This window comes from Megascapheus bottae, chromosome 4, assembly GCF_031878675.1.
Source record: "Megascapheus bottae isolate mThoBot1 chromosome 4, mThoBot2.hap1, whole genome shotgun sequence".
Lineage (NCBI taxonomy): Eukaryota > Metazoa > Chordata > Mammalia > Rodentia > Geomyidae > Megascapheus > Megascapheus bottae.
The window spans coordinates 63,139,993-63,156,762 of record NC_143512.1 but is presented as its reverse complement, the minus strand read 5'-3'; the positions used below and the strand labels follow the sequence as shown (position 1 = coordinate 63,156,762).

The 16,770-nt window shown below is 35.0% G+C and overlaps 1 protein-coding gene across 3 annotated transcripts in view; it reads right to left on the bottom strand.

Annotated features, from left to right (window-relative positions):
• Rictor (RPTOR independent companion of MTOR complex 2) overlaps positions 1 to 16,770 on the bottom strand; it is an 85,662-nt gene that overhangs the window by 45,741 nt on the left and 23,151 nt on the right. For all 3 annotated transcript variants that reach the window (XM_090332019.1, XM_090332020.1, XM_090332021.1), the window contains 5 exons: positions 11,553 to 11,650; positions 6,863 to 6,927; positions 5,826 to 5,957; positions 4,313 to 4,376; positions 3,280 to 3,406 (listed from right to left, as the gene is read on the bottom strand). In XM_090332019.1, coding sequence (XP_090188145.1) covers positions 3,280 to 3,406; positions 4,313 to 4,376; positions 5,826 to 5,957; positions 6,863 to 6,927; positions 11,553 to 11,650 — 486 coding nt within the window. The remainder of the gene's footprint in view (positions 1 to 3,279; positions 3,407 to 4,312; positions 4,377 to 5,825; positions 5,958 to 6,862; positions 6,928 to 11,552; positions 11,651 to 16,770) is intronic.

The window sequence follows — 16,770 nt, the reverse complement described above, 5'->3', positions numbered from 1 at the left end:
GCTGGGATGACAAGTGAGCACCATCACACTGATTTGCTTGGTTATAATGGAGGTCTTGCTAACTTTTCCCATGGGCTGGTCCTGAATCTCAATCCCTTTAGTCTCTACTTCACAAGTGGCTGTGACTACAGGAGTGGCCATTTTTAAATTTTTCCCTTTTAATAACTTAATAGTTATTTTTAAAAATATGAAAAAATATTTTCTTTCTTCAACATTTATTCTTTTTCAAAAATGTGTCCTGTTTGCTCTTTCCAGTTCATTCCTGCATTTGAATTTTAGAATAGATTCATATTCCTGTTTTCTGCATCTTACACCTCTGTTACCATTCCCCAAACTGAAGTTGATCCTGCTACAAAATGTCACCTTTAAGCAGTTAAATTCTTACACATTGCTTATATTTACTTGTTTCTTTTCTACTCTGGAAATACAAAGTACTTTGTGTTTTAACTATTGTTAAAACACAAAATATAGCTATTCAATAAGTATTTTCATATGACTCTACTATACTAAAATTACTACTGCTTTTTACTTTTTTCAATTTATATGCGTGTGTGCATGTCTCACAGTAGTTATATGTACACCATAATGCAGTAACTCCAGTTATTATTTTATCTTACAAATAATATGGCCAAAAGTTAACAATGCTAACTACAAATTTACAAGGTATGGCATTTAGAAACCTACTATTAAGAATAGCTGACTGGGGCTGGGAGTTTAGCCTAGTGGTAGAGTGCTTGCCTAGCATAAACGAAGACCGGGTTCGATTCTTCGGTACCACATACATAGAAAAAAAGCCGGAAATAATGCTGAGGCTCAAGTGATAGAGCTCTAGCCATGAGAAAGTCCAAGGACAGTGCTCATGCCCTGAGCTCAAGCCCAGGACTGGCAAAAAAGAAAAAAAAAAGAATAGCAGACTGAGTGGGCCAGGAGTTTGGCCTAGTGGTAGAGTGCTTGCATGAAGACCTGGGTTCAATTTCTTGGTACCACATAAATAGAAAAAATCCAGAAGTGGTGCTGTGACTCAAGTGGTAGAGCTCTAGCCTTGAGAAAGCCCAAGGACAGTGCTCAGGCCCTGAGTTCAACTCCCAAGACTAGCAAAAAAAAAAAAAATAGCAGACCGAATAAGTGTTGGTGGTTCATAACGATAATCCTCCCTATTCAAGAACCTGAGATCTTAGAGGACTGAGGTTCAAAGGCAGCCTGGGCAGATAAGGGCTTTTACCCTGCATATCTAAATAATCAGTATAAAACAGGGTTAAGTGTATGGTTCAAGCAGTGGAGTACCAGTTAAGCAAGGCTCAAGTGCAAGGTGCTGAGTTCAAACCCTATTACAACTAACCAAACAAGACTGGTGATTTGAGATATACTCTGGAATACTAAGTAGTATTCTAATTATTTTAATTCAAGTAAAGATATATATATATACCTGTGTGTAAAATTTATTTCCTTTTTAAAATATTGATTCTCAGTTTGAAGGCAATTATTTCTTTGGTGCTTTCAACTACTATCATGTTTTTATACTTCCAGTAACAAGGAATAAATAATTATATGGAGAATCTAGTCATTTCAATACATCTTCAAATACATAATTTAAAAAATCTTTTAATAAGATGCTATTATGTTCTCCATTTATGATTTTTTTACCTTTAAGTTTTCCCAACATTTCATTTAAATGTATATTTTATGATTTTCTTCTTCAAACAATTATGATTTAGGTTGAATGATCTATTGTAATTTTCTAATTGGGACTTTTCCTCCTCGTATAGGGTTTTTAATTCAGGGACTTCCTTTTATTAGGCAAGTTGTAAACTCAGGTGTGTGCCACCATACCTGCTTTGTTTTTCAGATAGGGTCTTGTTAATTTTTTGTCACTAGTGGCCTCAAAACATGATTCTCCTGTTTCTGTATCACTGTTTCCTCAGTAGCTAGAATTACAATTTTAATATTATTTATTTTCTGCTTAACATAGAACTTACTCTATTTTTCATTTTCCTCTTGAATTACAATGGTTCATCTACATTTACTTTTTGCTTCATTAAAAACATTTTATGACATGTTAATAACTGAGTATGCGTCTCCAGATATCCCATAAATTATGCTTGTTATTTTCATAATTTCCTCAATAATATTTTAAAATTTGTCTCTAAACAAATAGATATTGTGGGAAGATTTTTAAAAGATTTTATTAACACTGATTCTTCACATCATATTTCAAATGTTATATTTAACAAACAAATATTCTTGTAATCTCAAGAACTACTTTAAGTGATGGGGGGAAAAAAGTCATGTTTTCTGTTATTTAAAATTGTTCAGCTAGAAGCTGGTGGCTCACACCTGTAATCCTAGCTACTGAGAAGGATGAGATCTGAGGATCATAGTTCAAAGCAAGCCTGAGAAGGAAAGCTGGTGAGATGCTTAGAAAAAGTAGTGGTGTGGCTTAAGTGGTAGAGAGCTAGCTTTGGGTAAAAGATGCTCAGGGATAGCACTAGATCCTGAGTCCAAGCTCTAAAACCAACACAAACAAATAAATTAACAGTTCTCTTTGACAATAAGTGTGGTTGAAATTTTAAAATATATCAGCTAATTCCTTCTCTGAGGATTGTTATTCCCACTGATTTATTTGCAATAAGTCATCTATTTTGTTTGTTGCATTTTTTTACTGTTTGTTCAACCATAGATTTTTTTATTCTTTGCAATAAAATTTAAACCACTGAAATTTCTAAGTAATTTCTTTGATTGCTCAAAATATAGTAGACCTTACTCATGTTCTTATCTTCAGTTTCTACTTCACTTAACTATTTTGTTCTTTTGCATTGAGAATTCCCTTTTCATATATACCAGAATCTACCACGTGAGCTACAACTCTACTTCTGGCTTTTTTAGTTTTTTGAGGTAAAGAGACTTTTCTGCCTGAGCTGATTTCAAACTTTAATCATCAAACCTCAGCCTCCTATCAGATTACAGGTAGGAGTCACTGTAAGCTCAGCTTACAGTAAATTATTCTGATCACAAACCAAAATGCTGTGTGACTAATAGGGTGCTAGACCTTATATTTTCTGTTATAATTATTAAGTTTAGATATTACATCTACTAAATTTCATGTGAGTAAAACCTGAAGTTATACAATTTTCAGATCACTCTGAAATTATCTGTTAAATAAAAGCTCTCAGAATTATGCTTTATTCCTAGTTATGTACTGATGACTATAGAAATTATATATTAGGAAGTGATACATTTTCTTCATAAAACATTGTATTTGTATTACTTGAAAATTCTGACCTAGTTCACAGATAATGGCAATACATGCTCGAACCATTCTGTCTCTTTCTTGAAGTCCATCATTTCCAACAGCAATTAATGAGTTGGCCACAGAACTCGGAAACAAGGAGGCATTCACAGTAATCATCTGTAACAAGAGAGAAATCAGGAAATGAAATTACTTACTTTACAGTACATTTTTAAACAGTTTGTTCAGACTGAGGTAGTTATTCAGACTGAGGTAAAGACCGTATTAAATCCAGGTAACAATTTCAACATGCTACATAAAGATCCTGAATGATCAACTGATAAATCGATGTTAATAATCATTATTGTGGAAGTGTTCGATGTTTTTCTAAAAATCTGTACTATAAATTAGCTGACCAACAAGACTTACTGTTTCTGAGACGCTAACTGAAACTCTTTTTTTTTTTTTTGCCAGTCGTGGGGCTTGAACTCAGGGCCTGAGCACTGTCCTTGGACTTTTCTCAAGGCTAGAGCTCTACCACTTGAGCCACAGCACTGCTTCCAGCTTTTTTCTATGTACGTGGTACTGAGGAATCGAATCCAGGTCTTTGTGCATGCTAGGCAAGCACTCTACCACTAGGCCAAACTCCCAGTCCTCTAACTGAAACTCTTAAAACAGCTTTTTAGTTCCCAGGTAATATAAATGAATAATGACAACAGCACTCAGCTTATTACTTTACTATGATCACCCTGATTTCTTTACTTAGTTCTTGAACATCTTTATCTCTACCTCTCTTTCTTCACCAAATTAACTGATATGGACCCTCACATGCTCTTTACTACAACAGATACCAGGACTGACAAAAAATAAAAAATAAAAAACAAAGTCCTAACTTCCCCTAATCACATACAAATATTTATGCTCATCTCAAAGTTTAACAGATCTACTTATTTGTACTTCAACAAAACCAAATTTTAATAAAAACTTGACTTCTAAATTTTAAGAATGATTTTAACACTGTAACATAAAAATGGAAATATTTAACGTGAAAACCATGTTTGCCTTTATTCCCAAACATAAGCATACCTTTCTGACTAATCGAAGTGCTTGTGTCCTCTCTACCTCGTTGCTTTGCTGTATGTCAATGCACCTAAACAATACACAAAATATTAATCATTGATAAAATCCTCATAATGTGTTTTGTTTAATACTACTAGCTTACACTCACCTTAATATCAATATAGTATATTAACTTTTCAGTACATACTTTTCATAGTGCCAGCAAATATTTATTTCTAATACTAGCAAATAAATATTTCCAGTGATGTTTGTTACAAAAAACTCCAACACTTACATTTAAACTTTCAAAAAATACAAGAGTTTATCTATAAAGATTCATGCAACAGACGTATCAGAAATTTACTGAAAAAATATTTATTGAAGCACTGGAAAGTAATCAATGGCAAAATAGGGTCACAAGATAAATGTAATTATATACAAATGAATGATGAGAAAATTTACTTCCACATTTGAACTATAAAAAGAAGTGGTAAGACAATTTCATCAAATAAAAAGTGATCAAGGCTCTCTCTGGCTGGCTTACACACAGAAAACAGAGATCTGAGTATCATGATTCATAAAACCCAGGTAGAAAAGTCCCTGAGATTGTTTTTTTTATCTCCAATTAACTAGCAAAAAGCCAGAAGTGAGGATATGGCTCAAGTAGTAGAGCATAAACCTTGAGGAGAAAAAGCCCCTAGCGTGCTCACACACACACAGAAGAGATCCAAGATAAAAACATGTTAAACAATATCAGAACAGAAAAATAACAAAGAGCAAATTGCTGCAAAGAGCTGCAATTTCCAAAAATATTCAGACTCTTGTGGGGTCAAGATACATGTAAAAGCAGGACCAAATAACTCAGGGTTATGAGTGAAGTTGGGAAAAATGGATGAGGTGCATTATACTTATAAAACTGATTTGAGGGCCGGGAGTTTATCCTAGTGATAGAGTGCTTGCCTAGCATGCACAAAGACCTATACGTTGGATTCCTTGGTATCACATACATAGAAAAAAGCCAGAAATGGTGCTGTGGCTCAAGTGGTAGAGCTCTAGCCTTGAGAAAGCCCAAGGGCAGCCCCAGGCCCTGAGCTCAAGACCCAGGATTGGCAAAAAACAAAACAAATGAACAAGGCTTAAATCATCACTCACCAAGTAAATGCAAATTAAAATCAAAATGAGAACCCACAATGAAAACCAGAATGGATATAATTAAAGATGGAAACAGCAAATGCTGATGTGAATAAAGCAGAATGAAGACTAAAAATATGTTACTGGTAATAATGTATATCTGTGGAATCATTTGAAAAATTATTTGACATTATCTACTAAAGGTAAACTAACATGCCATACATAAGAGAACTGAGTACTTTTGTCTACCTGGCTTGTAGATTTATACAAGAAATATTTGTGGCAGCTTTGTTTGAAACATACACTAAAAATGACCCAGAAAATTAATAAAATATTAAAGCTTGATACATAACTTTTTTTAAAAAAAATGAAACAAAAATAAACAAAAAAAGAACTCCAGGAAAATTACCTAGCTATTAAATAGTCCACTTTCAATTTTAGCACCTTCTGCAGAATATTGGAGTCTTGGATGAGATACCGAAGTGCTCGTAACCCTGCTGCTCTCACTTCTTTTGCTTCATTTAATAAGGCTAACCGCAAACTATATGGAAACATTCAAAAAAAAAAAAAAAAGGTTTAGTTGTAGGAGCCTAAAACACGTAGAATAGATTAAATATTTCTCATCTGAAATGGTTGTGATGAGAAAGATTTCAGATTTCCAAGTTTTCAGATACAGAGATATTTCTATACACTGTACAGCCCACATTTGAAGTTCTAAAACTAAACCAATGAGATAACTCTAAAAGGCTTCAGTTTTTGGAACATTTAAGATTCTCAGAGTAAAGATGATCAACTTGTATCAAAGTTTTCCTCAGCTGATCTCTGCAAAACTTTTAGTGGTGCAGAATTAATTTTATCCAACTGCATGGATAAGAAATATCCACTCCAAACTACGTGATTTCATAGTGGCAATGCTGCTTTTACTTTGTGTCTCCTGGGTGTCCTTCTCAAATCAAGCCAATTTTATTTTATTCATCTTCTGTAGTTTATTTTGTACACGTCTCTATAAGCTACTCCCCTTTACTTGCTTCTAGTCCTCCCAAAGACTGACTGGCTTAAAGCAATACTATTTCCCAGTGTCAGCAGAAACAGACCAAATCAACAGTCATGAAAGTGTATATAACCTTATGTATAATACACTTGATTATACTTTCTCTTAAATAATACTTATATAACTCATACAACTATAAGAGTAGGAAAATTTCAGTCTATAAAGTTCATATTTCATTTCAAAGTATAAGTTATAGAAATCCAGGTATATTTTAATGTAAGTCCTGGTTCTTTCTATTTGGTTAGATTACAGATTTCAGAGTGATTAAAGATCCTAAATATTTCTAATGTCTACAAAATCAAATATGAAGTGCTGTGTTCTTACATCTTTAATTTAAAATTATTAAACTGAAATAACTAAAATCTGGAAGAGATAAGGGAGGGGACTGAACTTACCAAATTATGATATCTTCATAGTTAAAACCCAGTTTTTCTTCACTATGCCCAATATCACAAAGAAGCTGTTAAAGAAAAACAAGAAAGCACATACATATGAATTGTGAACTTATATAAGTTATACTCATATGCTAGAAAATAAGCTATTGTTCTTTAATAAAATTTTGAAAAATATAAGATTTTATCATTAAAATATGTAATGTTATTCCTGTCTCCTTACCTGTTGTTATATTTTGGTGTGGGGGGGAGGTGTTAATTTTAGGTTAGCACTGTACTTTGTACTTGTGACATAGTACTATACTGCTTTAACTATTCCCTGGACTTTTTGCTTCCATTATTTTGGGGATAGGTTCTCACATTTTTGCCCAGACTCAACCATGACACTATTTATACTTTCGCACAGCTGGGATGAGATGTATACCACAAGCTATTGGTCAACATTAGGTCTTGCCAACTTTTCTGTCCAGGCTCGTATTTTGACTTAATTTTTTTTCCCAAGCTGCTACTTAAAATTTGCTTGGATTTGGTCAGGAAATTATTTTTCATTCTCAAAGGATACTTTGATGTGTACGTAGAATTTAAATTAGTCCTATTATTGACTCTTTTGCAAGTAATACCCTCTATTACATGTTAACAGTTATCAGTTTCAACACAGTAATGTTCAATTGCAGTTTCCTCTATATTCACCTCACTTAGGGAAAACATTTGTTTTCTTGATATTAGCCAATAAAGTATTCATAATCTAGTAGATCTGATCAATGCAGATGATCTCTACTGTTTTTCTGATCTAATTGAATCAAGTGACGTTTCTTTCCAAGACAACTGAGATACACACACACAACACAAGAGCTATAAAGTAGCAGCATTCTATGTTATATTGGATAAGGGGGAAAAAGCATATATAGGTGTATACACCTATATATGCATACATCTACATATATGTAACATACATACAAAACATGTGTCTATATACATATAAATATATGCATTAACATATAACATGTTCTGACCTTTAAAAAAACCATTCTACAGTGAGCACTGTAATATATGTGTCATCCCTGAGCACAGTAAACTGAGGCAGGAGGATTGGGATTTGATACCATACTAGGCTGCTTCTAAGAATCTGTATTAAAATAAAAAAATCCTGTGTATGAAGAATAATATTAGCTAAAACTTAGCTCTACATAGTTCATTTCGTTTTATTCTCACATTACTTCCACTTATAAATTAATTATAACAGAAAAGGATAAGTACCTTACCTTAATCTATTGGTTACAAGGAAAATTGTACTTTGGAAGGGAAGAAGGGAGGAAGTAGGTAGGAAGGGCATGTGAGAAAGGATTTTACCTTTTACTATAAAATCTTCTATCTAAATTTTGCTATAACTTACAAGAGAAAAAAACTAGAACTTATTTAATATAGGAAAAGAGAAGCTTTTTTCTTTTCTTTTTTTGTTTTTGCTAGTCCTGGGGCTTGAACTTAGGGCCTGGGCATGGTCCTTGGACACTTTTTGCTCAAGGATAGTGCTCTGCCATTTGAGCCACAGGGCCACTTCCAGCTTTTTCTGTGTAGGTGGTACCAAGGAACAGAACCCAGGGCTTCTTTCTTCATGCATGCCAGGTGAGCATTCTACCACTAGGTTATGCTCCTGGCCCAAAAGAGAACTTTGAAAATGCAAAAGATCTAAGATATTCTCACCCTTAATTAGTAGACCTTTAGATCATAAACATGTTGTCAGTTTTAAAAATAGAAGACTAACATTATATTCCTCAGCAGATCGCTATACACATTAGTGAAATGATGTCAGAAGGCAAGCATGGTGTGTGACATTCACATGATTAAAGGATCACATCACTTCTCTTCTTCATTTCATACCTTAAAAGGAGGTTTTAGAGATGAAGTTCACCCAATACAACAAATACCATTGGTCTACTAAGGTAACTCATTATCAACAACTGGGGTTATAATTAATAGCAAAATAACTATTAATGAAAATAAAAGCTTATATTTAAAATGCTAAATCTTCTGGATGTATACAATAAAACTATGTATCTACCATGTAGCAGAGTTTGGAGAAGAGGGTAATTTTAGAATAGAAAAATACAACATATTTCAAACTGAAAAATGCCTCAGATTGAAATAGTACCTCAAATAAAAGGAAATTTTATAGACATAGCTCATCTAATAGAAACATAGAATGTCTCCAACTATTGGTCTTCTGGTATCATACCTATTTCTTATATTCAAATACTACTACTTATAGATTCTTGAGAATTTATAAATTTCTAAATTTACTCAATAAGGAAAGGAATTTTTGTTAATTCAGTATCTTTAAACCTAGCCAATTAAACTCAGTATATATCTTAGTAGGTCATTTTATAATAAAATCTACAGCAATTCACTTGAAGGGAGTTCTTAATCAGGAGAAATTCTGTCTCACAGGGAACATTTGGCAGTGATTAGTTTTATCACAACTTGTGTGTGTGTGTGGTGGTGGGGGGGGGGTACTCCTTCCCATTACATAGTGAGTATAGGCCAGAAAGACTGTTAAGTATCCTACGACACAAGGACAACATTCCCAAACAAATAATTATCTGGCCCAGTATATCAACAATGCTGACACCAAAGAACCCTGTGGAACAGTAAAAGCTTACCAAACTACAATTCGAACTACTTAGCAAGACTTAAGAAAAAGACTAGCAAAATAGCAAAAAATGCAAAGCAAAACAAAACAGAAAAACAAGCTATGGGTTGAGATGAGTTATTTCATTTGCCAGATAATACACTGAGACTGATTTCTATCAATGAAGGTTTAAACCAGTTCTATTCTTAAAAGGTCTAGAAGTAGACCTACCTCCTAGCCACAGAGGGCAACAAACACTGGAAATATGGAACTCTTAGACATGCTGTAAGTGTAAAATACTGTTGGGGACCACGGTGGTGTCAAAGTAGAACAGCAATCACTGTCATTTTTACAACTATCCTCAACTTAGCAGATACGTGGACTTAAAAGTATCCAGACCTGGTCATTACAGTAATCATGAGTAAAATTGTATTAAACAATGAAAACTAGCTAAGCAGTAAGTGTTATCTGATTGACTAAAGATGGCAAAATAAAACATTTAATACAAGGCCCAGAGTTCAAGCTCCAAGACTGACCAAAAAACAAAAAAGCTAGCCCACACTTGAAGTCCTTGAGACTCTTACACCAATACGCTGTAAGTGGAGGCATGACAAGTGGTAGAGCACCACTATGAGCAAAAGAAAGGACGGTGCCCATGCCCTGACTTCAGACCTCAGTACCAGTACCTTACAAACAAATATGTGGGAAGATTGAAATAGGACCACGAAAATTTTAATACACAGACAAAAGCACCTGAAGATCTTTATGAAATAGTCAATTGTGGGCCGGGAGTTTGGCCTAGTGGTAGAGTGTGCTTGCCTAGCATGCACTAAGACCCGGGTTCGATTCCTCGGTACCACATACATAGAAAAAAGCTGGAAGTGGTTCTGAGGCTCAAGTGGTAGAGCTCTAACCTTGAGAAAATCCAAGGACAGTGCTCAGGCCCTGAGCTCAAGCCCAGGACTGGCAAAAAAAAAAAAGTCAATTGTGAGTTAGAGAAGCTCCAAGGTACTATCAGTACTGCTGAACCTGGTTACACTGGGCACAATAAGATTAAGATATGTACCTGTTAATACATTAAAACAATGTATATGAAATATAATAAAAGGAAGCTTGATCCCAAATAATACATTTGTTTGTCCATTTTAGGCTATTACCTAGAACCATCTATACATTTTTAGCATGAGTTTTCTGAGTAGCATTACAAGGCTTGTATTGAACATCAAATTTAGATTTGGGGGTGCTATTAAAGATCACATTAATATTTACTTGAGACAAGGGCCCCAATTTGACTTGGATGCTAATTTAAGATTACAAATTATGGGAATGCAAATTCAGGGAAAAAAGAAACTCTAATCCTTTCCTCTGGAAATTATGATCATTATCTATGAAATGTAGCAATCAAGTAATTTGAATTTTTAAGATATGTTTGTGAATGACTATCTCTATTAGTCACTTCTCAGTGGTTTTCTTTCATTTTGGCTGAGCCTAGTACATTTTCTATAATATGTTTACATTTCTATTAAGTGCAATTCCAAGTTTAAAAACACTTCACAATTGATAATGGTGAATTGCACCACAGGCCTGAAGTAGGAGAATCACCTGAACTAGAAGAACATGACTAGCTTGGGCAACATAACAAAAACACTTCTCAAAAACAAAACACAAGCTGGGGCAGTGGCTCACATCTGTAATCTTAGCTAATCAAGAGGCTGAGATCTGAGGATCACAATTCAAAGCCAGTTCAAGCACTAAAGACCATGAGACTCTTATCTCCAAATAACCACCAGAAAACTGGAAGTAGTGCTATGGCTCAAGGGGTAGGGCAATAGCCAAGAGCTGAAGAGCTCAGGGGCAGCATCCAGGCCCAGAGTTCAAGTCCCACAACAGACAACAACAACAACAAAACCAAACATATATAACAAAAATACCTTTTCTCTGAAGAATTAGAGAAAAGCACTATACTGAGTTAATATAGCAGAATTCCTTTTAATGGTTATTAAGGACTATCTAAGTATGATAGGAAACAAAGAATTCTGGATGGTATTGAGGTTTCAAGTTACTTACCTTAGTAAAGTTATTCAGGTGACCTAATTTTCTCATATTTGATACTCCTTGTAATTTGGCCACATTTTGGAGAATCTCCCTTAAGTTATCAGAAGGTTCTAGAAGAAAATACAAATCAAGTTAACCTCATTTTAAGGGTCTTTTTTTTCCTAACTGAACACATAAAATATGCTGTACTAAAATTAACAATGTTGGCTCTTGGTTTAAAGTCTTGCCCTGTACCTTAATGTCATTTATAATAGATTTTCAAGTCTTGTGAATGGTATTCAATTCCATTCATATTTCTACTCCACCTATACCTATGGTCTAATTCTGTTTATCACCAGCTATTACTCAACCAAAAATTATATCTCAGCTTTCCCTTCTTGCTATTACTTTATGATAAGATGCCAAATACATTGCGCTCTGCTTGACTCAACCAAAATACCTGGATAAAGAATACTAAATTTAATACTCAATAAGACTGGATATGCTGCAGCAAAGAACAATGACTCCTGAAAAATGAGAAAGACATTAAATGTGCCCTACAGTTGCACAGGCTAACTACCTTAAGAAAGTTTCAAGACCCTGTTGTTGAAGAGGAAAAGCTCAAGCAAGTTCTAAGTTGGAGAGATAAAGCCCACAGATACAGTGAATTACTGAAGAACACCGTCAAATCACTTTTATAAATACAATGCATGTTGTTCAGCCACCCTATCCAATCTTATTTAGAATTAAGGGTGTAATCTATTTTAAAACTTACATTTATCTAGGGCCGGAGTTTGGCCTAGTAGTAGAGTGCTTGCCTAGCATGAACGAAAACCCAGGTTTGATTCCTCAGTACCACATACATAGAAAAAGCCAGAAGTGGTGCTGAGGCTCAAGTGGTAGAGCCTTGAGAAAGTCCAAGGACAGTGCTCAGGCCCTGAGCTCATGCCCAGGACTGGCCAAAAAAAAGCAATTCTTGAAAGAAATTTCTTCTTTGTTTCTGAATAATATTTAGATCAAAGCTCAAGAGAATTTTTAAGAATAGAAAAAAAAATAGGAAATGCCTAGGGAGGCAAGTTTTACAATTAACCTTTAGCCCAAAATAACCAAGCATGAGAAAGAAGCAGGAAAACATGTTCTATAAGGGAAGAAAAATTAATCCGTTGAGACTGACCCAAAACTGTCATGTTAGGATTACCAGAAAGAGCAATGGAAGTTTGAAAACTGTGGTCCATATGTTCAAATACTCCATTAAGGTCATGAAAGGTGTGGAAGTACTCAAACTGAATTTTTGCATTTGAAATTGTAAACTGCCCCAAATAAAAAGTATTTCAAGTGGTAATAACATCATAGCAACATTACAGAAATGTAAAACTAGTGAACTCGTAAAGGCAATTAAAACTATTCAAAATATAACACAAACTAGAAAAAATAAGTAAGAGTATCAGTACACTGTAAAATTGCAAACTTTCACATAATTGTAAGTGAATCCTCAAAGCAAAAGTAGCAGGGTAAAGAGAAATGAAATGATTAAGAGATAATATATTTTAAAAAAAACTTGCAAAACTGATTAAAACAATAGCCAATAAATCCAAGTTCAAGCTACCTCAAGTACAAAATACATAAAAACTAAGTCAAGACACATCATAATTAAATTGCTCAAAAAATGTTTAAAGACAGCCAAAAATTTTTTAAATGACAAGTTACACAGAGGAACGCTTTTCTTCCCCCCCCCCCCCGAAAAAAGATGGTAAGATGGCAGGTTTATCATCAAACAGAAGATAAAGATAAGACAGTGGAGTAACCTATTGAGAGCGGAAATAAAAAACCCTATAAAAACATATTTAAAATTCACTAGTGGATCATACCTATAATTCTAGCTACTCAGGAGGCTTAGATCTGAGGATCCAGGTTCAAAGCCAGCCCAGGCAGCAAAAGTCCAAGAGTCTCTTATCTCTAACTAACCACAAAAAACTGTAAATGGTATAGTACTAGCCTTAAGCAAAAAGATCTAAGGGACAGCACTTATGCACTGAGATTCTAGCCCCAAAATGGACACCAGTAGAGAGGGAAATGAGAGGGAAAGGGAGGGGAGGAAGAGGGAGGAGAGGGAGGGGGGGGAGAGGGGCAGAGGGGAAGAGGGAGAGAAAGGAAGGAAGGGAGAGAGAGGGAGGGAGACAGAAAGAGAGACAGGGAGGGAGGAAAGAAGGAAGGAAGGAAGGAAGGAGGGAGGGAGGGAGGGAGGGAGGGAGGGAGGGAGGGAGGGAGGGAAAGGAAGGAAGGAAGGATGGAAGGAAGGAAGTTAAAATCATTCTACTTTAGAAAAATCAGACCTGGCACTACCAGGCTATAGTTTGCAAACCCCTAAAATATAGTGTCAATTACTTCTGGATGCTCCAAGCAGTTTTATTAATATATTCAGCATCTTACTTAATACCATCTTTGTTTTACATAAAAACAGAAATACTAAACAACATTATATTACCATATTGCTGATATTTTAGTTTAAGAGTAATTATGATTTCCTTTAAGATTCTTACAAGGAACTAGTTGTTTTCAATTAGCGCTTTCCTCACCAAGTGACATTGCACTGTTCTACTTTACATTTAGCCTTCAATCTGGTTACCCAATTCTGTTCTGAAGAGTCAGTCATGAGAAACAGTTTGGTAGCCAACCACCAAACACACTACTTATCCCAGTTATTTCCAATCACTGGGAAGTTGTCAGCTGTTTGAGATTATTCCGCCGATTTTTAAGAGCATCTCCATGTATTTTAAGTGAATGGAATTCAACTCCATTTTAACTGAGTTAGAATGTTTATGACTCATAAAATTATCTTAAAAGTGAGAGTCTATCATTGAATGAAACCAGATCCCATTAAAAAAATGTATAAACTAGACAGCTGTGGCTCAAACCTTTACCGTAATCCAATTTACTGAAAAGGCTGAGATCTGAGGTTCATGGTTCAAAGCCAGAGTGGGCAAGAAAATTGGTTGAGACTCTTCTCTATGATTTAATCACCAAAATGGTAGAAGTGGAGCTGTGGCTCAAGTATTAGAGTGTCAACTTTGAGCAAAAACGCTCAAGAGCGCCCAGGATTGGTTAAAGGACCTCAAGTAGGTCACTGTTAAACATTTATAATACTTTTTTAAATTTAAGTTTTAAGAGTTACAATTAAAGTCAGGTAATGAGTACATTTCTTTTTGAACAGTGGTACTCCTACCTCATTTCCCCCAACTTATTTTTTGTTATTATTCACTGTATATGAGGAAACTGATGAAGAAAAATTACAAGTAAGCCAATGGTTCTAGGTGATTAACTGTATTTGAACTTTTTAAAAAATGCACACTTTTGTGAATTCAAATGTAGTTAATTCTAAGATAATTTAGGAACTATGGCAGTTGTTTAATATATATTCCTCACAAATACTTGCATAATTTTAATTACTGTTATAGGAACATTTTTTGAAAAGCAAACAAATGATACAAAGATGAAATCTTTTGAGTTCATTCTAAAAGTAGTCAATGAGCAAGATAATCCCTCTTAAAATGTACTTCACATAAAAGTAGAAAGAAAGCAATCAACAACAAAAGGACTCAGGTACTAGTTTAAAAACTGGAAGGTGTTGATAAGTATGCCTATTGATGATGTTATTATTGCCAACCCAAATCAAAACGAGCCAGCCCTACTTTCTTCCTTCTATACTTCCCTCCTCATTGTATAATTTATTTCTAAGACCTAAAATTATGAAAGAATTTCAAAATTTCTTTACCACAGAGTTGATGGAACACAGAACATTTTCCCTAAGATACTATTTTAATTCCCAGTTCAATTTCAAACTGCATTATGGACATTTTAGACTCCAAAACACTGTCTAACACTCATGTTCTGCTATAATGTTGCAATTGGAGAACTTTAACTTGAAATACTAGGTTAAAGTTGTCCTGGTTAATGAAATAAGAAATTCTTGGTTTCTTCTTTAGGTCAGGACTCCTCAGCTTTTTCTGTAAAGGGTTCAGAGGAAATAGCCAAAGTACTTGAGAGACTGTTGGCCAGAAAGACTCTACTGCAACTACTTTAACTCTGCTGTTGTAACCAAGAAACAAGCATAAATGAATACAGCTTTGTATATTAGTTTGGGCCCCCTTTTTGTTTAAGTACCACAGACAAAGGGTCTTTTTTTAAATTAGTAAATTATTTTGTCTACTTCTACTTCATATCCCCCCCCCCCACACATATACATTGTGGGGCTTGAACTCGAGGCCTGAACACTGTCCCTGAGCTTTTCAGCTCAAGGGTAGTGCTCTACCACTGAAGTGCCACAGTGCCACTTTCAGTTTCCTGGTGGTTAATTGGAGATAAGAGTCTATGGACTTTCATGCCCAGGCTGGCTCTGAATCTCAATTCTCAGAATCTCACTCTCTAGAGTAGCTAGGATTACAGGCATGCGCCACTGCACCTGGCAACATAAACTTATTTTCATACCCTGGAGATATAAGTCTAAAAAGTCTAAACATACAAATATCTAAATGAGGACCAAACATTTTCACTGTATGTTAGGAAAGTATCATCTTGCAAATACACAAATATTTTGGCAGGTATCAGGCTCATGCCTGTATTCCTAATCAGGAGGCTCAGATCCAGAAAATAGTTGTTCAAAATTCAGGCCAGACAGAAAAGTCTGCAAGACTCCATCTCCAAAATAATTAGCAAGAAACTAGAGTGGAGGCATAGTGAAGTGGTAATGCACCAACTGAGCAAGCAGTCAGTCAGGGTGAGCATAGAGTGCCCACGACTGGCAAAAAAAATAAATAAGCAAAATAAAAATCCAGGTACAAGTGGCTCATGCCTGTAATACCAGCTACTTAAAAAGCTAGTATCAGAAGGACTGTGGCTCCAGGCCAGTACAGGCAGGAAACTTCATGAGATTATATCTCAATAAAAAACACTGGGCATGAATGAGGGTGTATGTCTGTCATATCAGCTATGGGGGATGTGTAAAATAGAAGAATCTAGGAGCATGCCTTAGTAGGAAGCAAGACTTAGACCTATTTACCAAGGACGGGAGACATGGCTCAGTAGTAGAGGTCCTGGGTCTCAAACTGTAAACAACCCAAATGCCTATGAACATGTTACAGTATATATGCACAGTGATAATAATATTCAACAAGAAACAACTGAAAAAAAAACACATAAAAAGTCAATGAGGCCAGGAGTTTGGCCTACTGGTAGAGTGCTTGCCCAGCATGCA